Source organism: Schistocerca serialis, chromosome 4 (assembly GCF_023864345.2).
Source record: "Schistocerca serialis cubense isolate TAMUIC-IGC-003099 chromosome 4, iqSchSeri2.2, whole genome shotgun sequence".
NCBI classification, from domain to species: domain Eukaryota; kingdom Metazoa; phylum Arthropoda; class Insecta; order Orthoptera; family Acrididae; genus Schistocerca; species Schistocerca serialis.
The window spans coordinates 76936206-76960945 of record NC_064641.1 but is presented as its reverse complement, the minus strand read 5'-3'; the positions used below and the strand labels follow the sequence as shown (position 1 = coordinate 76960945).

At 39.5% G+C, this 24740-nt stretch overlaps 1 protein-coding gene across 1 annotated transcript; it reads left to right on the top strand.

Annotated features, from left to right (window-relative positions):
• The first annotated feature begins 20085 nt into the window (after positions 1-20085).
• Positions 20086-23708, top strand: LOC126474246 (zinc finger protein 2-like). The gene is made up of 2 exons (XM_050101710.1): positions 20086-20143; positions 23086-23708. The coding sequence occupies exons 1-2, from the start codon at positions 20086-20088 to the stop codon at positions 23706-23708; spliced, it is 681 nt and encodes a 226-aa protein (XP_049957667.1).
• Positions 23709-24740: the final 1032 nt, after the last annotated feature.

Below are 24740 nucleotides of genomic sequence, written 5' to 3'. Positions count from 1 at the left end.
TCTACATCTGCATACGTACTCCACAAGTCACTGTACGGTGCACGGTGGAGGGTACCTTGTACCACTGCTAGTCATTTCCTTTCCTGTTAGAATTGCAAATAGAGTGAGGGAAATACTTCCATATGAAACCTAATTTCTTGTACCTTATCTTCGTGATCCTTAAGCGACATGTATGTTGGTGGCAGTAGGATTGTTCAGCAGTCAGTTTCAAATGCTGATTCTCAAAAAGAACTTTGCCTTCCCTCCAGGGATTCCCATTTGAGCTCCCAGAGCATCTCCATAATACGTGCATATTGTTCAAATCTACTTACCAGTAGCCCACCAATGAATTTCTTCAGTGTCTTCCTTTAATCTGGCGTGGCACAGATCCCAAACACTCAAGCAGTATCCAAGAATAGTTCACATTAATGTCCTAATGTGGTCTCCTTTACAGATTTACCACACTTTCTTAAAATTCTCCGAACAACCTGAAATAAATCATTACCCTTCCCTACCACAACCCATATATGCTCGTTCAATTTCATATTGCTTCACAACGTTATGCCCAGATATTTAAGCGACTTGACTGTGTCAAGAAGGACATTACTAATGCTGTATCTGAACTAATGCTCCCATTTTTCCTACACATCCACATTAACTTATTTTTTCTACATTTAGAGCTAGCTATTATTCATCACACATACTAGAGATTTTCTCAAGTCATCTTGTACTCTTCTACAGTCACTGAGCTTCGGCATCTTACCTTACACCACAACATCATCAGCAAATAACCACAGATTGTTGTCCACTCTGTCTGCCAGATCATTTACATATATAGAAAATAACAACAGTGCTATCACATTTGTCTGGGGCAGTCCTCATGACACCCTCGTCTCTGATGAGCTCTCATCATCAAGGGCAACATACTGGGTTGTATAACTTAAGAGGTCTGTGAGCCACTCACATATTTGGGAATCCATTCCATATACTGTGGGGCACCGTGTCAAATGATTTCCAGAAATCTGGAGATATGGAATGTGCCTGTTGCCTGTCATCTTAGTTTGCAGTATACCACATGAGAAAAGGGTATGCTGAGTTTAGCATGAGCAGTACTTCCTAAAACTGTTCTGATTTGTGGACATAAGCTTCTCGGTCTCAAGAAAATGTATTGCATTTTGACTGAGAATATGTTGAATGATTTTGCAGAAGACTGGTGTAGGGGATATTAGTCTGTAATTTTGTGGGTACGTTCTTTTACCCATCTTACATACAGGAGTCACCTATGTTTTTTTTTTCCAGTCACTTGCGACTTAGTGCTGGGCCAGAGATTCACAACAACTGAAAGCTAAGTAAGGGGCCAATGCCCTAGAGTACTCTTTGTGAAACCAGATTGAGATTCCATATAGACCTGGTGACTAATTTGTTTTCAACTCTTTCAGTTGTTTCTTTACACTGGGGATGCTTATTGCTGTGTCGCCCACATGGGATTCTGTTTGATGATCAAACAACTGTGTGTTTGATTTTCCTGCATGAACAATTTCATAAACACGAAATTTAAAACCTCTGCTTTCATTTTGCTGTCTTCAACTGCCACACCAGACTGTTCAACAAGTGTGTTGCAGCCTTAGACCCACTTAGCAATTTTACGTAGGACCAGAATTTTCTTGGATCCCTAGCCAGATATTTTTGCCAAATGGTGGTTGTTATTGTGTGTGTAACGCATAAATCTTCTCACAGACGCATGAATCTCTACTATCCTTTGCTTGCCGTCATTTGCACATTGTCTTTAGAACCAAGGGTGCAACAGCCTTTGCTTCCCCTGCATTTTCTGAATTTTGTTGTTAAGGGGCTCCGGAATGCCCTATACTTGCAATGTTAAAATAACGCTTATAAATTACATCTTTCCTCACAAAGTACTTGAGGTAGGAAGTTGAACTTTTTACAGATTATTTATTGGAATATGGGCTACAACTTAACACAGGGATTTTACAAAATTTTAGTTCAGTTATTAAAGATGATTTTTTTTCGATTGTAATGAAAATTCACAACATTTTTTTGCAATTTTTTATTTATATGTTCAAAAATATACAGTTTTTTGGAAAAAGGCTGTGTTAAATTATGCAGAAGGTACTGTGTAACATTTACTGAAAGTTTGAAGCAAATATGTTTGGAAGATCCTTAGAAAACATGTAATTAGTATGAGAAAATAAAAGTTTTGGGAATCGAGCGACAAAGATTGGATTAACTTTTTAGTGCATTCCAGGTCCATAGGATGGATTATCTTCATCCTCTGCAAACTCCTCCTCCAGCTTCCTCTTGTTCCTCCTCCTGTTTACTCTTGCTTGTATTTCTAGACTCTTTACAGCCCTGTCTGCAGCCCGAAGGCGTTCCTTGTCTAAAGCAAGCATCGCTCATTGTTATGTTTGTAGATTTTGCTACCATTTTCTTCAGTTGCAGTTACTGCAACACTGTTCCAAAAGGTGGTCATGTATGAACACTTATCACATTTCAGTCGTATTTCACTAGCAAGTCCTACGTGCTTTATTATCGAGAGTTCCAGACCAACTTCACTACAATGAATACATCTTACACAGTTTGAAAAAATTCCTTTGAGAACCGACATATCAAATATTTCATTCACATCCGATTCGCCCATAAAACATTCATAGTTTTCACTCATTGAACCAAGCTGCTTCTGTGAAGTATTTTCTTTCCCACTTTGACTGCTATGGGCAGGTGTACTTGAGAGGTTAGGTTCACTCACTTGGTTATCGTCTTTATTGTTTACAGTAACAACACATACCTTTGGCTTTCCAACATTTCTCCTTTTCTTAAAAGCCTTCAGAGGATTTCTAATAACTTTACTTTTACTCATTATTATACTTCAACAAAACAGAGACTCAAGAAACAGAATTAATTACGAATATTTTCGAGACAACGACAGAGTAAATAAACATGAAACAATCGACAATCACACCAGCGATATATATTGAACCATCACAGGTTAGCCACAACACATACTTTATCTCACATCACTAAAATGTACCTGATGAACACGGACGTTAATAATAACACCATTTGACAGCAGTTTAACAGCGCCACAGTGGGTTACGCCCATGTAGAACACATTTCAAAAAAAATTTAAAAATAGTTGTAGTCTTTGGAATTGAATAAATTATATATCTATTAAAAGGTAATAGTCTGCAGATTCAGAAAACGCAAAAAAGTAAAAATTGAACTTTTCATGATTTTGAGCCTTTCCGGAGCCCCTTAAACCATGGTGCATCTTTTCCATCATTATTCCACTTACTAGGACTGAGTGCGGTAGCACAGTTGTTAGAACACCAGAATTGTATTCCAGAGGATGATGGTTCAAACCTGCATCCGGCTATCTTGATTTAGGTTTTCCAGGATTTCTGTAAATTGCTTAAGGCAAATGCCAGGATGGTTCCTTCAAACAGACACAGACACTTTCCGTCTTCATCCTTCCTTAATGTGAGTTTGTGCTCTGTCATTAATAGCCTTATAGTTGATGGGACACTAAACATTAATCTCCTCATCCACTTATTAGGCACATAGCTCTCCAGATCATCATTTACATTCTATTTAAACTTTGTCAACAATTCCTCCATGCCCGTCTTGCTGGAATTGAGTGATGTCATTTCACTGTATAAATGAGATATGGACAACTGTTTTTCAGCTCCTTCTAGTGGAAACACTCTCCTAGCCATCTTGACTGGTTTATTAACTTTTGCAAACATAGTTGCTATAATGACATCATGCTCATCAATTCCCATCTCTATATCGATACTGTCAATATGGTCCAGCCTGTTTGTAGCTAAAAGGTCGAAGATATTTCCATTGCATGTGGCTGCCAAACTAGCTGCTCAAGACAGCTTTCAGAAAGCATGTTGAAAAGTACTTCACAAGACCGTCTGTCTATATCTCCTGCAGTGAATCCATAGACACCCCAGTCTGTACTATTATTTTGCTAGGAACTCGATTGAGTATATTCAAGGCTGCATAATTAATTGTTTTGTTGTTTCAGAGTTAGACTATGTTGTTCCTCTGTTTATAGCTCTGTACTGTTATTTTCAAATGTGAACAATTGTTGGTAGCGAACTTCATGAGAAAATACATGCATGAGCAATTTAATTAAAGATAACTGCCATGTAAGGTAAGGAAACACTCCTGTTATCACGGCAAATGGAGCAGTCTAATATTGGCTGTTGGCCCGACTGTCAAGCACATAATGTACAAAGTCTGTTGTATAGGATGTAATGATCTTGCTCTAAATATTGATGAAGATTGATACATAATCTAGCAGTAATTGCAGTTTACTTTAAAATATTGAATTTACTGCAATATTTTTAAAGTTATATAAGAGCAGGAAATGAAATGTATTTTGTAATTAACTTCAAGAATCAATGCTCTTGGCAGTTGTTGATCATAGTAAATCCATATTTTGCAGAGAACCATGGATTTTTATTTTCTTTTGCATACAGTATGTGAAACTGATGAGTTTTTGGATAAATTTCAACAGCCAATTTCAGTAATTCTCCCATGTATTCACATTCTCTTGCACACATAACATTATTGACATATTTTTCCACTTTGCTTGCTCAACCATAACATTTTGCACTACCTTTGTCATCCTGGCCACTCAGCAGCATCACTCACAGCTAACTACTTAGCCTTGCACAAGCCATTGTATAGACAAATAAGAACTGCAAATTTTCTTATACTGTTACAGTTTTAATATTTTGATTTACAAAGAAGAACTGAATTTTTATATAAACCCTTAAGTATGGGAATATGTTTTTCATAAATCAATAGCAGATTTGAAACACACATTTTTTTGAACACACAACTTTCCAGTATTAATTTTTTTAGTTTTAACAATCATTTGTAAAGGGTACAGATTTCAGTAATGTGGATAAGATATTTTATTTGCCTTCATTCACAGAGTTCCCCATGCTTAAGTTTTATTATTCTATACAAAATAGTCTTTAAAATTGTACTGTTGGTTTTTTATGTGCTAAATGTTTATATTTTGAACACTTGGCTACATCATTTCATGATGTTTTCCAAAACCTTCCATAACAATATTCTATGCCTTTTATACAACAATATCATTTCATCAACAAATTTCTATCTTTCCAAATTATTAAGGAATCGAAAAATGTAAGCACAAGATTTCAGTTTGTACAGAATAATAATTTTTAATAAGAAATGAAATGACGAACTTTTCTATTGCAGCTCATTAAATCACTTTAAATGGTAATAAACAGTATTTACTGTATATGATACTATTACATTATACAGTGCATTTGATAATGACTGTGTCGTAGGTGTCTGATGTATTATCTGATGTATGGGGCACTCCATCTCTAAGACTGTGAAGACACTCTGACTTTCACATACTGCCATGTCAATTGTGTACTGTGTGTATCTCAACTTGTGTGAAAAAACTCTTCTGCCAATGTCAACTGGTGTGAGTGAAATAGTCATTGTTGCAGGCAGAGAGAGAGAATTGTGCAGAAACGTATAGTTCATTCATGTGAATTCCTGTATTCAGAAACAGAATCTTGATGGGCATCTGCAGGCAGCTGTTGAACAGTCAACGATGGGGCTGAAAAAATGTCACCTAAACTGTGTACTGTATTTATTCAGAATTGTTGAGATCCCCCCCCCCCCAATCCCCACTTCCCCCCTCCTGTGAACCTCTTATTCATGATTGTTGACATGTCACACTTTGCTTTTTTTCTCGGTTCATCTCAGAAAAAATTCATAGCACTTGGTTGTTTGCTGCTGCTTGATTATTGCACTACACATGAGAAAAGAGTGCTATATTATCATAAACCACAGCAGCATGTGAGAGGTTGTTCAATGTCATTCCTGTGAAAACAATTTTATGAGTTAGTTTTTTAATATATCTATCACTTTTCATATGACGAAAACAATACTTCTGTTTTTCATTTTGCATGGTTTATTTCACATACAAGATATTTTACATTATTTTGGAAGAATTATTTGCTAAAAATATGTAATTTTTTGTGTGTAATACCCACCAGCTCTAGTCATCAGTGAGCTTCATTTTTCAACGCTTTTCAGGTCTAGTGGAGTCTAGAACATGCTGTATTAACACCATGATCAGGGTGAAAAGGGCTGCAATACACTGCTAGGTGGATGTGGCTAGTTAAGTTGTCAATGATTGTAAACATATTGTGAAGAAGTTGGTATCTTTATTTGCTTAAGCAGTTTCGTGCATAAGTGTATAGTATATAAAACTTGTGCAGTGAGTACTTTCTGTCCAAGTGTTGAATCATCCCAGATTAGCTTGAGTGATATTAAAGACAGAAGTACTCAAAGTAAATTAATTTTATAACATTTTGATCTTGAAATTAGCAATCGCACATCTGCCAGCAACTGGCAAAGAAGTTAGGGAAGACCAGCCTTGTACATGGAGTTTCAACGAAGTTCACAATTTGCAGCGTTGTTCCAGTGGCCCCTTGGTTCTGAGTCGAATGGAAGGACTGAACTAGAGACTTCGAAGGTTCTGTGATGGACTAGATTACAAATTCCTGGACTTGCACCGTAGGGTTGAGAACTGTAGGGTTCCCCATAATTGAGTCAGGTTTGCACTACATGTCGCAGGCTACTATCCAGGTAGCTGACTGTGTGTATGTGGGATGCTCACAAGGGTTTGTTAGATTAGATGACTCTCCATCCAATCCAGATAATGAGAGCTGTAGGAAGCCCAGAGATAAGATTGAATGACATACCTCCAACAAGTGAGCATTCAAGTCCTAGAGGTTAACTGCTGAAGCATTCGCAACAAAGTTCCAGAGTTTGAACTGCTCCTAAAAGCAGTGAAGCTCCATAATACTTACATATAGAAAGATTGTTGGAACCTGAAGTTGATAGCAGTGACATTTTTGGGGAAAATTTAGGTTTATATTGAAATTATAGGATAATGGGAAATGGAGGTGGTGTTTTTGTTGCAGTAGACAAAAAAGTCTAATCCATTAAGATAGAAATTGAAGCTGTATGTGCAATTGGTCAAGACTCAGTATGAGGGGTGAACATAAAATGGTAATTGGGTCCTTCTGCCACCCACCATACTCATCTCCTGATGTAACCAAAACTTCTAGAGAGAACTTCAGTTCATTGTACATAAATTCCCCAGTCATACTGTAATCATTGGTGGGGACTTAAATCATCCAACAGTCGATTGGGAAATTTACAGTTTTGTTAGTGGTGGGTGTGATAAGACATCCTGTGAAAAATTACTAAATGTCTTCTCTGAAAACTATGTATATTTATTCCATAAACTAAATAAAAAAATCATCAGTATCATATCTCAACATTGGAGTTGAAACTTTCAGCACAGGACAGAAGCATGTAGAGGAACTGTGGATCATGTTTAAAAGAACAGAGTCTTTGCACTTGATAGATATGTACTCAGTTCTAAAGAAACAGAGGCTACCACATAGTAAGTGTAAAACAAAGCATAGAGCTATAGATAGAGAGGTGATGAATGAAACACGTAAGGAGACCATGAATGAAACGCGTTCAGCTGTCAAGAGAGCAATGGGTGAAGCCTTCAGTGACTACTATAGCACAATATTGTCAAATGATCTTTCACAAAACTGAAAGAAATTCTGGTTGTATGTAAAGGTGGTTAGTAGCACCAAAGTCAATGCCCAGTCTCTAGTGAATGAAACAGGAACTGAAATTGAGGATAACGGAAAGAAAATTGAAATGCTTAACTCTGTTTTCAAATATTCCTTTGCAAAGGAAAACCCAGAACAATTGCTCCAGTCAAGTGAAATTTGTGAGTGGATTGAGAACTTTTTGGCAGAGAGGACACAGCATGTTATCTTCAATGGAGAGTCATTATCAAATGTAGAAATAACTCCAGGTGTGCCCCAGGGAAGTGTGTTGTGACCCTTGCAATTCATGTTGCTTGTTAATGACTTTGCAGGCAATAACCCTCAGAATTTTTGCAGATGATATAGTTATCTGTAACAAAGTACTGTCTGAAAGAAACTGCATAAATATTCAGTCTGATCTTGAGAAGATGTCAAAGTGGTGCGAAGATTGGCAACTTGGTGCAAATGCTCAGTAATTTAAAATTGTGCACTTCACAAAACCAAAACAGTTGTATCCTATAATATCAGTGAGTCACATTTGGAATCACCAACTTGTGCAAATAACTGAGTTTTACGCTCTGTAGGGATATGAAATGGAACGATCACATAGGCTCAGTCATGGGCAAAGCAGATGGGCAAAGCAGGTGGTAGACTTCAGTGTACTGGTAGAATACTTGGGAAGTGCAAAGGAGATTGCTTAAAAATCACTCGTGCAACCCATTCTAGAATATTACTGAAGTGTGTGGGGCCTGTACCAAATAGGATATTGAATGTATGCAGAGAAGGGCAGCATAAATGGTCACAGGTTTGTTTGATTCATGGGAGAGTGTTACAGAGATGCTGTTACAGAGATGCTGAAGAAACTGATCCGGTAGACTCTTTGAAGGTAGATGTAAATTACACCGAGAAAGTCTACTAACAAAATTTCAAGATCTGGCTTTAAATGATGACTCCACGAATGTACTACAACCACTGTGTATTGCTCACATAGGACTCATAAGGACAAGATTAGAATAATTACAGCATGCACAGAGGCATTCAAACAATCATTCTTCCCAGCTCCACGTGTGAATGGAATGGGAAGAAATCTTAACAACTGGTACAATGGGATGTACCCTCTGCTATCCAATTTGCAGAGTACAGCTTTGAATGTAGATGTAGTTACAGCTGCTGAGCATAGTCTTTCAGTATTACATTGTACAGAACAGAATTTTTTGTGACATCTTGAAAACTTTGGGTAACTTTGGCTAAAGGTATTAGTTGAGTGTTGTGAGAACAGAGTCGCTAATATTCTATACATTTTTTAATTATTGATGGAGATATTATGGTTGATGATGAACATCATCACTATCAAACATCTAACCATTCCTGGTAATTTACAACCTCAAATGTTTTGATCCAACCATGTCTTGTTAGGTTCTGAAACATTTCTTCTTTTGTGGTTTGACTTATAGCTTATGAACATCTTTCGAGTTCTGGTCTCGCCCAGTCTTGTCTTACATTCCTTCCATTTCTTTATATATTTTATTATTTCCATTTTGAGGTTAAGTGTCTTTACTTGTTTTCTTATGTCTTGTCTTCTATTCCTGTTTGGTAAGAAATCTACATTATTTCTGGTATGTTGTTTCATCAGTGTCCAACATTCACTTCCATTAAGCAATGCTGACACTGCTAATGCTTTGTAGATTTCTAGGTGTTTCTCCTGTGTGCCATTCCAAAAGTTCAACTCAGTACCAGACAGAACACAGAAACCAAAATGTTTGTAGCTTTTGAAACAATATCATGTTGTGATTTATAGATAATGCCACATACCAGTAATAGGAACATGTTGGCTAATTCTATGGTATTGTTGTTAGTAAGTATCTTGTTCCAGATTGGCTCACTACCTCTGAATGCCATCACTTTGGTCTTCATTGCTGAAATTTTCAAATTGTATTTCTGACCTACTTTTGGAAGCATGTGCAGCTCTCATTGGAGATCAGCCTCAGAGTCCACTAAAATCATTTGCTAATCCACAAGGAGTATTATGTTTAGAATGATATCATTAACTGAACAATGTATTGGTGTTTTTTCTGCCATTAATTCATGTCATTATATACACAAATATTAAAAAGAGAAGGTGACAATGGACACATGCATCTAGAACCATGGATGAGATGCTTGTGCAGTAGAGATCAGAAATGAGCTCCGTATACTCCCTTTAATCTCGCAAGCAAGTCCTGTGACATCATTTCTGTACTCACTTTCTCTTTGTGCTTGGAGACTTGCCTCAAGAGGCTGAGCGATGTGGTGCAGTGGTTAGCACACTGGATTCACGTTCAGGGGGATGACAGTTCAAACCCTTCTCTGGCCATCCTGATTTAGGGTTTCTGTGATTTCCCTAGATCACCTCAGGCATATGCCAGGATGGTTCCTTTGAAAGGGCAAGGCTGATTTCCTACCCCATCCTTCTCTAATCCGAGTTTCTGCTCCATCTCTAATGACCTTGTTGTCAATGGGACGTTAAACACTAATCTCCTAATCTGCTTCAACTCAAGAGTCTCCGCTGCTGCCCTTAACTGGAAACTTGTCACTTGAGTTGTTGTTAGCCACAAGTGGACTTGTTCCACGTAAAAATAAGAGTGATTACACAAGCTCACAAGTATTACCACTAACTCGCGGCATTACTATTCGATATGTAACCAGTGTGTGTGACTATTATTGTATACCTATACAGTGGCTGAATGGTTAACAGTGAATGTTGCTCTGTTAAGTGTGTGTGTGTGTGTGGGGGGGGGGGGGGGGGGGGGGGGGGTGAGAGAGAGAGAGAGAGAGAGAGAGAGAGAGAGAGAGAGAGAGCGGTGTACATGTGTATGTTTGTAGCTCTGAAACACCTGGATTGATTTCAACCAAAGCAGACTTGAGGAGTATCAGCTCTGTGAGGGGTTTCTAACCTTTTAGCTTCAACAGAAGTAGAGAGATGGAAAAAACCACGTTTTTTAGTCCCTGCCATGTAGGATGTTCTGCATGGCAATAGGCTTGTGTCAAATTAGTATCAACCTGCTTTGCAGGGCAGGCTTCATATCAAGGGCAAGAAATGTTTTTCTGGCGCCTGATGTATAAGGTGTCATGAACCAAAGGCACGTTGTGTTAGACTCTGCCTTATTAACCTGCTTTACAAGACAGTCTACATGTCAGGCGAAAAAAAAGTTTTTCAAGCCTCTGATGTGTTGGCTGCATGGCACTACAGACGTTTTGTGGCAGTAGAACCGGTCTGCTTCATTTACCTTTTTTCCAGGAACTATGTGTGCAAATGGGCATGGATAGAGGAGGTGATAGACACAGAGAGAGGGAGGCAGGAGGGAATGGATAGGAAGTAAGGTGGCAGGAGGGGATAATGTGGTACATTTGCTACTTGCTATAAGAGAATTAGCACTGTGGGGGCTAGAAACTCACCCCTCTCAGAGGAACTGAGATAAGGGCAAAAATTTTTGTATTCCTGAGATGTAGGCTGCCATCCACAATAGGTGTGGTTTTTGGGTAGTATCAGCAGGTCTTTCAGGACTACAAGTGTGGATGGGCATGGCTGAGCAGAGAGCGGAGGGAGGCTGGGTGGACAGAGAAAGGGGGAGGAGATGATGGACAGACAGACAGACAACGGACATAGTGCACACAGAGAGGGGGGAGGAGTGTATGGACAGAAAAAGAGTGGTGGGATGAGGCATACAGAGAGGGTGGAGAGGAGTAGAAAGAGGGAAAGAGAGGACATGATCACGGCAAGGGGGAGGAGGGGGAGTTGTAGGCAGCAGGTGGTTTGTGTAGAGGAATAATGAACAGGTGGGAAGCAGGATATGTACTGGGGAGGGAGATATGGTCCGAGAGATGGGACAAAGAGAGGGGGAAGACGAAAAAGAAGAGACAGAGAGAAAGAGAGAGTTGGGAGAAGGAGACAGACATATAGAGAGAGGAGGATGAGGCGGATGGATAGATGAGAGTGGGAAGAGGGGGACACAGAGAGGGCAGAGGAGGAGATGTTTCAAATGGCTCTGAGCACTATGGGACTTAACTTCTGAGGTCATCAATCCCCTAGAACTTAGAACTACTTAAACCTAACTAACCTAAGGACATTACACACATCCATACCCGAGGCAGGATTCGAACCTGCGACCGTAGCGGTCACGCGGTTCCAGACTGTAGCGCCTAGAACTGCTCGGCCACCCCGGCCGGCAGGAGATGTGCACAATATTTGTGTCAAATGCATTCGCCTATGAAGCCAGAAGGAAGAGGATGGTTTTGTGTGTGTGTGTGTGTGTGTGTGTGTGTAACTATCTCAGAGACTGCTGTAAATTAATTTGTAAATTAATTTTTAGATTTAATTTATTTTTGGAGAATAACAATTATGTTGATATACACAACACTTTCAACATGATATCGAGTGTGTAAGGACAGTACAACAAAACATGACATATGGATGAAACATATTCTCTAAATAGTGCTTAAGTATTAAAATACATTTACTACAGTCTTCAAAAAAGTTTCTTATATTAATTATGAAGTACAGAAGTCGCAATTAGCCCATAAACACAAGTTGGGCTCTATGTTTACAGTGATACAATGGTGACGTTGCTCTGTGCCATTTTCATTTGATGGAGCACATTTGTTTTCTCATGATGGAGGCGGAATAAACAAGAGTACAAACACACTGTTTGCACTGGACAAAATTTGTTTGTTTTTCATCTAAATTATGGACTGTAGTATGTAACTTATTCCAGACATCACTCTTGCTCTTATGCAGTGATCAACAAACCATGCCCCATGGGCTGCATGCGGCCTGAACCCCTTATTCATGTGGCCCGTGGATGACAAGCATATTTTATAATAATATACGTCTAGTAACTAACATCCATATCCAAAAACACTAAGTGTTATTAACAGCACCTTAAGGGTCTAGTCTTCCCATTCACTAACAAAAATACTTACAGAGACTGTAATATTTTAAGCTGTGTTGAATTTTAATTGACACTGTTAAATTCAGCTGTGGACCAAATAAAGTTGACTACTAAACACATGGGTAGGCCAGTAAGTAGCGTGTCCGCAAATGGGATTAGGGGATGTGAGAGGAAGAATGTTTTATTATTTGTCTTCTGACAACTCATAGGCATGTGTGACTCGTATCAGTCAGCTGCTATTGTATAAATTTCCAGCGGAAGTAGTATGGATTCATGAATATGCATCATATAGGACAAAAAAAAAAAAAAAAAAGTTATCACCGTGAAGGAATTACCTTTATGAGACACAAATCGGTAGCAGGGATGTACGTTTACAGAAAAACAAATGATTACAGTTTCAGTAAAATTTGATGCTTTATACAAAAGAGAGAGTGTCACAAATTGAACAAGTGGTAATGTGTTGGTCCACCAATAGCCCTTATGCAAGCAGCTATTTGGTTTGGCTTTGACTGATAGAGTTGTTATAAGTCCTCATGAGGGATATCATGCCAAACTCCATTCAGTTGGTGTATTAGATTGTCAAAATCCTGAGATGATTGAGGGTTCTGTCCATAATGCTACAAATTTTCTCCATTGAGGAGAGATCCGGAAATCTTTCTGACCAACATAGGGTTTTGCAAGCACAAAGACAAGCAGTAGAAACTCTTGCCATGTATTGGTGGGCTTTATCTTTCTGAAAGGCAAGTCCACGATGGCTTGCCACGAAGGGCAACAAAACGGGGCTATAATATCACAAAGGTGTCACTGTGCTGGAAAGGTGTGTTGGATGACAACCAAAGGAGTCCTGCTACAAAGAGAAGTGGCACCCCACACCATCACTCCTAAATGTCTGGCCATACGGTAGGCTACAGACAGGCTGGCATTCCACCACTCTCTGGGGCGACTCCAGATACGTCTTCGCTGGTTGCGGAGCTGAATTCAAAGCAGAACTCATCACTGAAGACAATTTTACACTAGTCAGTGAGATTCCAATCCGAAGACATGTCTGGAGATGTCCCAGACAGTGGTGGGATACCAGTCTGACTCTAGCCTGCCATACTGCCTGACAACCAGGAATGATGGTCTGGGGTTCCATTTCATTTCATAGCAGGACCCCTTTGGCTGTCGTCTGCAGCACCCTGCACAGCAGTATGTGAACAAAATTCTACCTCCCAGTTTGTTGCCCTTCATACCAAACCATTCCGGGCTTACAATTCAGCAAGATAATGCCTGCCCACGAACGGTGAGAGTTTATAGTGCTTATCTTCGTGCTTGCTAATCCAGACCTTGGCCAACAAGGTCATTGGGTCTCTCCCCAAATGATAATGTTTGAAACATTATGGGCGGGGCCTTCCAACCATCTCAGGACTTTTATGATCTAATGTGCCACTTGGACAGAATTTGGCATGGTATCCCTCAGGATGACTCCAACAGTTCTCAGTCAATGCCAATCCAAATAACTGCTTGCATTAGGGCCATTGATGAACCAACGCATTATGCCTTGCTCAATTTGTGAATGTCTTTCTCTTGAATATATCATCCAGTTACTCTGAAACTGCAGTCATTTGTTTGTCTCTATGTGTACATCACATCTGCGGATTTCCATCCCATTTGGATGATTCCTTTGTGGTTTTATTTTTTATTTTTTTTCCCCGTATCGTGTATTTGTAGCAAGGAATATGAAATTAAATTAAGGTGGTTGTAATACAACACAGTGAGTAGATGAAAAATGTTGTTCAAAACATGTAGTAAATCTGTGAGATCATGTCTCATGCATAACAGACAGTTACAATGTCACAACTTATGGGTCATTGAGGGTGGCAGCAATCTGAAAAACAGCGCAGTTGATACGAAGTGTTCCATTGATGGCAACTTTCTGTGATCAGTGCATGGAGTTCAGCAGCCAACTTGTCATGCTCTTTGATGGGTGGTCTATTAGGTGCTCATAACATACAAATTTATCCAGGTTTCAAATTACGAGGGCGGTTCAGAAAGTAACCTCCGATTGGTCACAGTGCGGGTTGTGGGCGGAGTAGCGACGCCATCTGTGTGTTCACGCACTCAACACGTCAGTCGGCATCAAGCCGTGGTCGAGTGAACGTCGTACCTGTGCTAGTTTAGTTTTTGTGGCAGTTTGAAATGTTTGCTGCAATAGAAAACCCCGCCAAATGTGAAGTGCGTGCTGTCATAAGGTTTTTTACAGCCAAAGGATATTCTGCTGGTTTTCCACAGATTTCTAAGACTCTCTTGTACGAGATAGTGACAGCAAGATTGGGTTACCGTAAGTTCTGTGCACGATGGGTGCCCAAAATTCTTACCGACCACCACAAAACTCAAAGAATGGCCTCTGCATTAGACTGTCTGTCACGTTATGAGGATGAAGGAGAACCAATGTTAAACAGAATCGTGACCGGTGACGAAACCTGGATTAAGTACATGAACCCTGAGACAAAAGAACAATCAAAGATGTGGGCACATTCAAATTCGCCTACCAAACCAAGAAAAGCCTCGCAAGATTTTTCCGCCAGAAAACTGATGGCAACGGTGTTTTGGGATGCCAAAGGGGTGTTGTTGGTTGAATTCATGGAACGTGGTACGACCATTAATCAAGACGTGTACTGTGAAACAATAAAAAAGTTACGACGGGCTATACAGAACAAACACCGTGGTATGCTGACTTCCGGTATAGTTTTTTTGCACGATAACGCCCGTCCTCACTCTGCTCGCAGAACAACGGCCCTTCTTGAGTCCTTCAAGTGGGACGTTATCAAACATCCACCTTACAGCCCAGACCTGGCGCCAAGTGATTATCACCTCTTCATGCATTTGAAGAAGTGGCTCGGGTCACAGCGGTTTGATGACGACGAAGAGCTCAAAGATGCGGTCACAGGCTGGCTCCAGGCACAAGCGGGTGATTTTTATGCAGAAGGAATTTCAAAGCTTGTGAAGAGATACGATAAGTGCCTCAATCGCTATGGAGACTATGTAGAAAAATAATGCAAAGATGTAGTTGTAAGATGTATATATTAAAATATTTTTATTTAACTTGGTGTATTTTTTTAAATCAACCGGAGGTTACTTTCTGAACGGCCCTCGTAATAATAAGTTCGGTATGTATGTGACCCAAGGTATTGCCCTACAATGTCAGAATTGGCTCTTTGATGACTGCTGCTTAAATGGAACACATTTGCAATTGTGTGCACTGTGTCACTCAACTTTTGCCTTCAAAACACAGCTTTGTAGAAAGAGATCTGATCCCAACTACTTATCATTTTGCCCTGTCAGTGTTACTTTACAACAGCAGGATTGTGCATTTGGCTTCGATACTAAGTCACGTCTATCCTTATGCTCCTGCTCACTTCAGCAAGAGAAAACATCTCAATGAGTAAGAAGTGGTCACAGTGCCTCCATTCTCAGACTAATCATATTCATGGAACTACAACAGGAAGGAAGGAAAACAGTACACCACTGATGCAACAATGGTGCCTTGATTTGTAAAGTATCAGCATTAGGTTCATATTCACTCTGTTTGTGTTCTGTGTTGTGGTGTGCCATCTAAAATTCTGAAGTTATTGTTTGTGGGAGATCCCTTGTTCTGTAAAACTTCCAATAACTTTAATCTATTTACTCTTTCCTTGCAATAGCAGTACTCTCTTTCAGAGGTGCCGACTTGAATATATATATATATATATATATATATATTTATGGAAGAGGGGGGGGGGGGTTGGCAAGGACCATTTTATTAGGTACTACATTTGACAGATAACTTTGCGTTTCCATCTACATGTTTCACACTACAAACCAGTCCTATTTGCAGATTGAAGGTGGAAATAGAAAGGCTCTTAGGCTGTATGCTGAAGTCACAAATGAAAAGATTTCAGAGTGGTTTGTGAGGAATAAGCTACTGATTAACCCTTTTTTTAAAAAAAGAAAAACGCCACTATACAATTCCACACACAGCAAAATTAAAAATCTGTCAAAACCAAATATTTCTTTGGAAAACCAAAAAATTAAGTGTCACTGAAACAAATTTGCTTTGTTTACTTACAAGACAATCTGAAATGGAATTCCTACATCACATTCTTAAATTCTAAGCTATCTAAAATGACCTATGCAATGAGAATTATATGGAACAACATAAGTGCTGAAGGAGAGAGGTGTATTGTGCACACATACTTTCCCTTTTGAGTTATGACATCATATTCTTGGGAAATTCCCCTCACAGCATAACAACTTTCAAGAAACAAAAAAAGATTTTGAGGATAGTGAAAAATGCAAACAGCTGAAAATCATGCAAACTACGATTGGCTGGCGACTAGCCCCTACTCCTCAACTCACTGAAATGTCAATCACAATGTCATTTCAGTTGGAGTATAGGTCAGTAGTGGTACAAAACAAATACATAAATAAAGTTGAAGAAACATACCTTAATTTTTGAGGGCAAATGTACTCCTTCTCAGATCATTCCTGCATATGAACTCGTCACATATGGCATCAAGGTCGAATTTCATTGATTTATCTCTATGGGTGTTGAGAAGGGCGATGGCATTTAGATGATCCTGCCTCTTTATAGAACAAAGATACGTTTCACCCTCCGCATACAAGAAAACGATCCCTCAGCGGTGCAGGACGTTACTGGAATCATCAACACCACACGTATGAATTTCACTAGTTCAGGCAGTAGGTCAAACAGGTGGTTTTCCTGTTTTAGGTATTTCACTATGTCATCCAACGAACTAATATTCACAGAATCACTACTTTGGATAATCTCATGAAACATGCTTCGGTGGAGAAGCAAGCGTTCTTCGTCTGTATCTGATTCGTAGAAAGATAAAATATCGAATGAATGTTTGTTATCACCAAGAAGAAATTGTTCAATTTGATTTACAAACATGAATGATTGAGTTTTGAACCGTGATTCAAAGAAGCAGATGGATGTACCCATTGTTTCAGAATACAATCTTATATATTTGTCACATACTTCAGTGAATGTTCCTATAGATGAATTGATGGAGTTATTGTATTTCGTAGGGCCTCCTCTAAGTGTAGGGATTTCCTCTGTAATGCTACGTTTATGGTATCAATGTGACTAAACAGTTTTACCAAAAGTGATAACATGAAAAAGAAATCATATGTCTGCATATTAATCAAAAAGCCGTTTGCTTTGACCCCAGTGTCTGATTGTCATTTCTTGAAACATTTGGAAAAAATTCCTGAAGTTCTGTATAGTTGGATAGAACTGAAGACATTGCCAACTATCTTACGGCCCACCTTGTAGGACAGAGTGGTTTCAAATTTGTACAGGCATCTGCCTTCAGGTGAGCAAAAAGATCTACTCTTTTAGGTGAATCTCTCACAAAACATTCAATGCATTTCGACATTCTGGAACTGCTTTCACAGTGTCTTGTAGTGTTAGATTTAAACAGTGTGCAAGGCAGTGCACAAACACAACTCTCTTCTCCATTTCCATAAACTTTGCCTGGACACCATTATATAATCTGGCCATGTTAGCTGAACCGTCAAAGCATTGGCCCCTACAATTAGATGTAGGCAAATCAAATCGTCTTAAAATGTCAATAATAATAATATCAAACAGAGCCTTACCTGTGGTACTTTGTATTGAGTATAGCCCTAAAAAATATTCTTCTATCTCTAGTGAAGCATCAAAAAATCTTGTACAGATACTAAATTATTCTTTGGTGGCTATGTCTGTTGTTTCGTATGCTACTATTGCAAAATACTCTGCACTCTTGATATCCTCCAATAATTTTCTAAGAAGTGTATGACTTAAAATGGCCAAAATTTCATTTTGCACATCATGGGATGTCCATTTGTAAGTTTCGCACTGTAGCCATATTAAAAGTAGCTGGTTATCTTCACATCGACGGCATAATAAATTGTCCAAGTTACTTGTTTCATCAGTATGCCCACGTATTGCAAGCCCCTGCACTGCTAAATAATGGGGGAAAGATATGATATTTAGTAAACAATCTCAGTTTTCTTTCATTTGTGTCAGTTTTTCTTTGGCAATCTGGCTAAATACATTGGCATTCGATTTTAAGGATTTGAATTTCAGTGCAGCTTCTCTGTGGCAGCCCGATGCTTCATGCGCTTTCAACATTTCTACCCCTTTCTTCCAGTTTGAAAAACCAGTTTTCATTAAAGGTTTTTTCCATTTTGTGAGAAAATTGAAAACGATTTTCTTCAAACATTTGTCTGCAAATTTTGCAAAAAATAACATCTTTTACCTTATTGTAATCGATCCATGCAAATTGCTGTTTACAAGAGGGCTGATAACAGCATTGTTTTTTTCCAGGAACAGTGTTTTTTGTCACCGCCACAGTTCCGTCACTATCTGTGTCTTTGTTGCCACACACAGCACCACTAACACTGGGTCTAGCTTCACCATTGGTAACACTTGCCACATTGTCACATTTCTTCCTAATTATAAACTTGTCCATTTTAAACTGGACAGTAAGGGACTAAAGATTAACAACTGAACCGAGTCACAGCTAGACTAACTGACCACTGGCGATGCCTAGCTCCGGAATATTTACATTAGCTGCCAACATTAGCTGCGGCCTGCGTAACAGTACTGTGCGCCTAACAAGAAGTAGCCATGTAACAATAGTGTTGATTATTGTCAGGGCCGGCTCTAGGCATGGGCGGAGGGGGGTGGGGTGGGGGGAGGGCGAACCGTGCCATCGCCCAGGGTGGCAGATTTTTGGGGGCGGCAAATCCATCTTGCGTAAATGAAGGAATGTGAAAATAAATTGGAAATACAAATTATTCATAAAATCAAGGGTCTTATTGAAAATTATCTATGGTACAGAAACAGTGTGCTCCGATTTACGAAAGAAACATTTCCTCCAACAAAAATGGCTTAAAATGTATTGCACTGGAAATGTATCACTGACTGCTGCTTTGATCTTAAAGACATACTCACAACAAAGAGACGAATGAGTGTGATATGTGAAATAAGGCGTCATGTATGAAATATATTGTGGAAAAAGTTGACTATGTCGAAAAAGGGGGGTTGGGGGTGGGGGCACTTGACGTGTTCGCGCGGGGCGGCAAAATCCCTGGAGCCGGTGCTGATATGTTGGGTGTTGTACCTAGTGATTGTCAATAGAATTTACAAAAATGAATGAATAGTCTTTGACGTTACCTAGTCCTTCTAGCAATCGCCATCAAATTTGGTGTCACTATTGCTCATTAGTTTCTTTTACAAGCTGCCAGCAGGCTGCTGTGGGAGGAAGTGGAGCTCGTCGTAGCAGCCAGAGCGCTGCAAGCTCATGGTGAGCTTTCGTTCCCCGCATACCTCCGTACAGTAAAAGTGTGCGAATACTACAGATGCAGGGGACAAATCCTGTCACGACAGTTCGTCATATGCAGAGGTTGGAGGAGTAGCAGAAAGGAATATGCAATAGCTTGTAAAATTGGTAATTTTTTCCTACATAATCATTACATAGTATTATGCAAAAATGTATGTGCAAGTTTTAACAAATTTCCCAGTAAAGGATGAGGAAGGGGGAGAGAGCGGTGAGAAATGCACGTTTGAATATTGGGGGAGGGGGGGGGGGAGGGCAAGGCCCCTACTTTTAACTATTGCCCGCCCCCCCCCCCCCCCCCCCCCACCCCACCCTGAGTTGGCTCCACTGCTCTGTTTACACTTTTTAATCCTTTTTCACAAATGTTAAAAGTTATGTAAGTTTGCCAACTATTTTCTCTGTTTTATATATATTTAACATTTACAACGAACATTCAAAAGCGTAAACAGAATAAAACACACACACACAGTACAGTACAATCCAGTCTGTGCATGATCTATCTTTGCAGAAACCATTTTCAGCACCACATATGAGCGCTGCTGCTGTAATTCCAACTTATACTTGAATGTCAAACAATGGAAAATGTAGGATGTGAATGTATCAATTTTATGAAAAGGAAAGTTACCACTTACCATATAGTGGAGATGCTGAGTTGCAGACAGGCACAACAAAAAGACTCTCACAATTAAAGCTTTCGGCCATTGGCCTTCGTCACCAATTCGGCCATTGGCCTTCGTCACCAAAATACACACACACACACACAGATGCAAACGCAACTCACACACATGATTGCAGTCCCAGGCAACTGAAACCACAATGCGATCAGCAGCACCAGTGCATGATGGGAGTGGTGACTAGGTGGGGTTAAGCAGGAGGCTGGGATGTGGAAGGGGAGGGATAGTTTGGTGGCGGGGCTGGGGTGGATAATGAAGTACTGCAGGTTAGACGGGGGGGGGGGGGGGGGGGGCAGGGGAAAGGTGAGGGAAGTTGGTGTTGGTGGGAAGGATCCATATGACACAGGCTGTGCAGCAGTCATTGAAATGAAGGATATTATGTTTGCCAGTGTGTTCAGCAACAGGGTGGTCCACTTGTTTCTTGACTTTAGTTTCTCAGTGGCTATTCAAGTGGACAGACAGCTTGTTGGTTGTCACATCTACATAAAATGCAGCACAGTGGTTGCAACCTAGCTTGTAGACCACATGGCTGGTTTCACAGGTAGCCTTGCCTTGCCTTTGATGGGATAGTTGATGTTAGTGACTGGACTGGTGGGCGGATGTATGGGACAGGTCTTGCATCTAGGTCTGTTACAGGGGTAAGAGCCACGAGGTAAAGGATTGGGAGCAGAGGTTGCGTAAGAGTGGATGAGTGTATTGTGTAGGTTGGGTCGATGGCGGAACATCACTGTGGGAGGGGTGGGAAGGATAGTGGGCAAAATATTTCGCATTTCAGGGCATGAAAGAGGTAATCGAAACCCTGGCGGAGAATGTAATTCAGTTGCTCCAGTCCTGGGTGGCACTGAGTTACGAGGGGATGCTCCTCTGTGATCTCACGATGGGACTTTGGGAGGTGGTGGGAGACTGAAAAGATAAGGCACGGGAGATTTGCTTTTGTACAAGATTGAGAGGATAATTACAGTCAGTGAAGACTTCAGTGAGACCCTCAGTATATTTCAAGAGGGACTGCTAGTCACTGCAGATGTGACGACCACGAGTGGCTAGGCTGTATGGAAGGGACTGCTTAGTATGGAATGGGTGGCAGCTGTCCAAGTGGAGGTATTGCTGGTGGTTAGTAGGTTTGATATGGAGGGAGGTACTGATGTAGCCATCTTTGAGGTGGAAGTCAACATCTAGGAAGGTTGGTTGTTGGGTTGAGTAGGACCAGGTGAAGCAAATGGGGGAGAAGTTGAATGTGCTTGGCATACATTTTATAGACTGTGCTCTGTAGGCCTATGCCCCTTTAGCTAAAAGATTTCACACACTCTCTCTTAAATAGTGGGCAACTGTTGCTGTGTTCCATTCCTCAAATATGTATCTGTGATCCCAACAAAGATTTTTGTAGCTCATATCTATTTATTAATTCATTTTAACATAACAGAGGGAAACATTCCACGTGGGAAAAATTATATATAAAAACAAAGATGAGATGACTTACCGAACGAAAGCGCTGGCAGGTCGGTAGACACACAAACAAACACAAACATACACACAAAATTCAAGCTTTCGCAACAAACTGTTGCCTCATCAGGAAAGAGGGAAGGAGAGGGGAAGACGAAAGGAAGTGGGTTTTAAGGGAGAGGGTAAGGAGTCATTCCAATCCCGGGAGCGGAAAGACTTACCTTAGGGGGAAAAAAGGACAGGTATACACTCGCACACACGCACATATCCATCCACACATACAGACACAAGCAGACATATTTAAATATGTCTGCTTGTGTCTGTATGTGTGGATGGATATGTGCGTGTGTGCGAGTGTATACCTGTCCATTTTTCCCCCTAAGGTAAGTCTTTCTGCTCCCGGGATTGGAATGACTCCTTACCCTCTCTCTTAAAACCCACTTCCTTTCGTCTTCCCCTCTCCTTCCCTCTTTCCTGATGAGGCAACAGTTTGTTGCGAAAGCTTGAATTTTGTGTGTATGTTTGTGTTTGTTTGTGTGTCTACCGACCTGCCAGCGCTTTCGTTCGGTAAGTCACCTCATCTTTGTTTTTATATATTATTAATTCATTTGCTTGTTTTGATTCATGACTTAACCATTTGACAATATTTTCTACTGTCCTTTTCTTCTATACATGATTTCTTTAAAACTATTTTGTAAAATATTTAACATGTGGCATTAATCTGTTTTCCTTATCAACACACCATCAAGACATACAATTATTGTTTTGACATTTTATAAGAAAACCCAGAGAAATCACATTTGTGAGACATTTGAATGTAAAATGCTTTTCCATGTTACATTTACAGGAAAGGAAGAATATACTCAGAAAATTTTTTTGTAAAAGTTCTGATGCAATGCCGGCTATGGCAAAAGAAAGGAAAAAATATAATAAACACTAAGTGGATTTAATAATTATTAGTGTATAACAGATATAACTTGATTGCAATTTAGGCTTGTAAAAAGACATAAATATTGTTATTCATTTTCTGTCATTGCAGTTTCATGTTCAACAGAGTCCACAGATTGGATGAAAGACTCACTGGGCGTTTTAAATGCTTCAGAAGGAACAACAGAGTGTTGGCCACAGCAAAAGGATCTTGGAAATAACAGAGAAATTGGAAATGGCAGTGATGAATTTTCATTCCAGCAGTCAAGCAGCAGTACTGAACATTTCCATCAAAAACATAGGTTTGAGGGTTATCAACATTCACTTCAACCAAATGAGGATGAACACCTTGTCATACTGGAAGATAGCACACGAATGCATGCTCCACAATACGCTGCACAAAATTCTAATGACTTCCCAAGTCATGAAACATTTGAATGCCCTCGGTGTAATTCGAAGTTTATCTCACATCTTAGTTTATCTGAACATCATTGTTCCAGGGGCAGGAAAGTTTCAAAAGAAATGCAGATCTTATGGTATCGTTGTCACCAGTGCTACAGATCCTATGCACGGAAAGGAAGCCTTGCAAGACACTTAAAATTTGAATGTGGCAGGGACCCACAGTTTGAATGCTCAATTTGCCACCAAAGAATTAAACACAAAAGCTCGCTTGTACAGCATATGGCGGTCAAACATGGGCTTACCTCTTCAACTGATAAACCTGGGGAAAATTGATAATAAGAACTTTATTTCATATGATTTATTGCAATTGTAACATTTTAGTAATCAGTGACATACTATTTATGTAATGAAAACTAGTACCCTTATGAGAATATATGATGTTTCAAGAGAAAAAGTAATTGTTATTTTTAGACATGAATGCTTAAAATTCTGTGCAACCTAGTTCATGTGTTCAAATTGATATAGCTTATGTTGTTGATATGATGTCTTTACAGTAAAGTGACATCTAAACTGTATACACAGATACTAAACAATATGTTCCATTTATCTTACCTTTTAGTCAAATTCAGTATTAAGCAACTATTTATAACATTAACTATCGTAAACAGCTACCAAAGTCTATTTTTTCAAAATGCAGAATCTGCTGTTTAAAACTTTTTTTTGGTTCAATTTGTCACTTTGCTTACTCTGTAAGTCTCTCTTGCTTGAAGACTTGGGCCAGTGTAATTTTTTCACCTGTTTGGAAGTTTCACAACAATGTATGTTCTACTGTATAGTGAATGGTACATACCTTGTATTAAAAATTACAATGCCCTTAAGTATTGTTGTAAAAGAGAAGTTTTTTATTTTATTTTATTTTAAAGCCAGCATTATCAAGATTATGTATGTATTCATTACACTTACATCAATCATGTTGAAGAAAACTGCCAATGGCCAGCATCTTGTTTTTCTCTTGACATTGTAGCATTATGTCTTCTGGTCTGTGGTGTCAACATCACCTTTTGTGGCATTTTATGTCATTATAACTTTGGGCTTCTTTACTTCTGATGGTAATATTATTGGTTGTTCATAAAGACAGCTAAAGACAGTAACAACTTTGTTCTTCTTAGGAACATGAAAGGCTCTCATTACATCAGGTTGAAAAGTAAATAGTGTGGAATGTACTTTGTATCTATTAGGTCTAATGAAATTGGCAGGCAGTTTACCTTGATTTTTCCAGGTAGTACAGACTAGTGTTAGATATATTGTCAACAAATAATGAGCCAAATTGAGAGATGGAAAAAAAATTATCACAGGTGATACTAT

Coding starts and splice junctions, on each gene's coding strand:
- LOC126474246 (XM_050101710.1), top strand. CDS start 20,086: ATGTATGTGCAAGTTTTAACAAATTTCCCAGTAAAGGATGAGGAAGGG. Junction 20,144..23,085: donor TGAGGAAGGGGGAGAGAGCG/GTGAGAAATGCA, acceptor CTGTCATTGCAG/TTTCATGTTCAACAGAGTCC.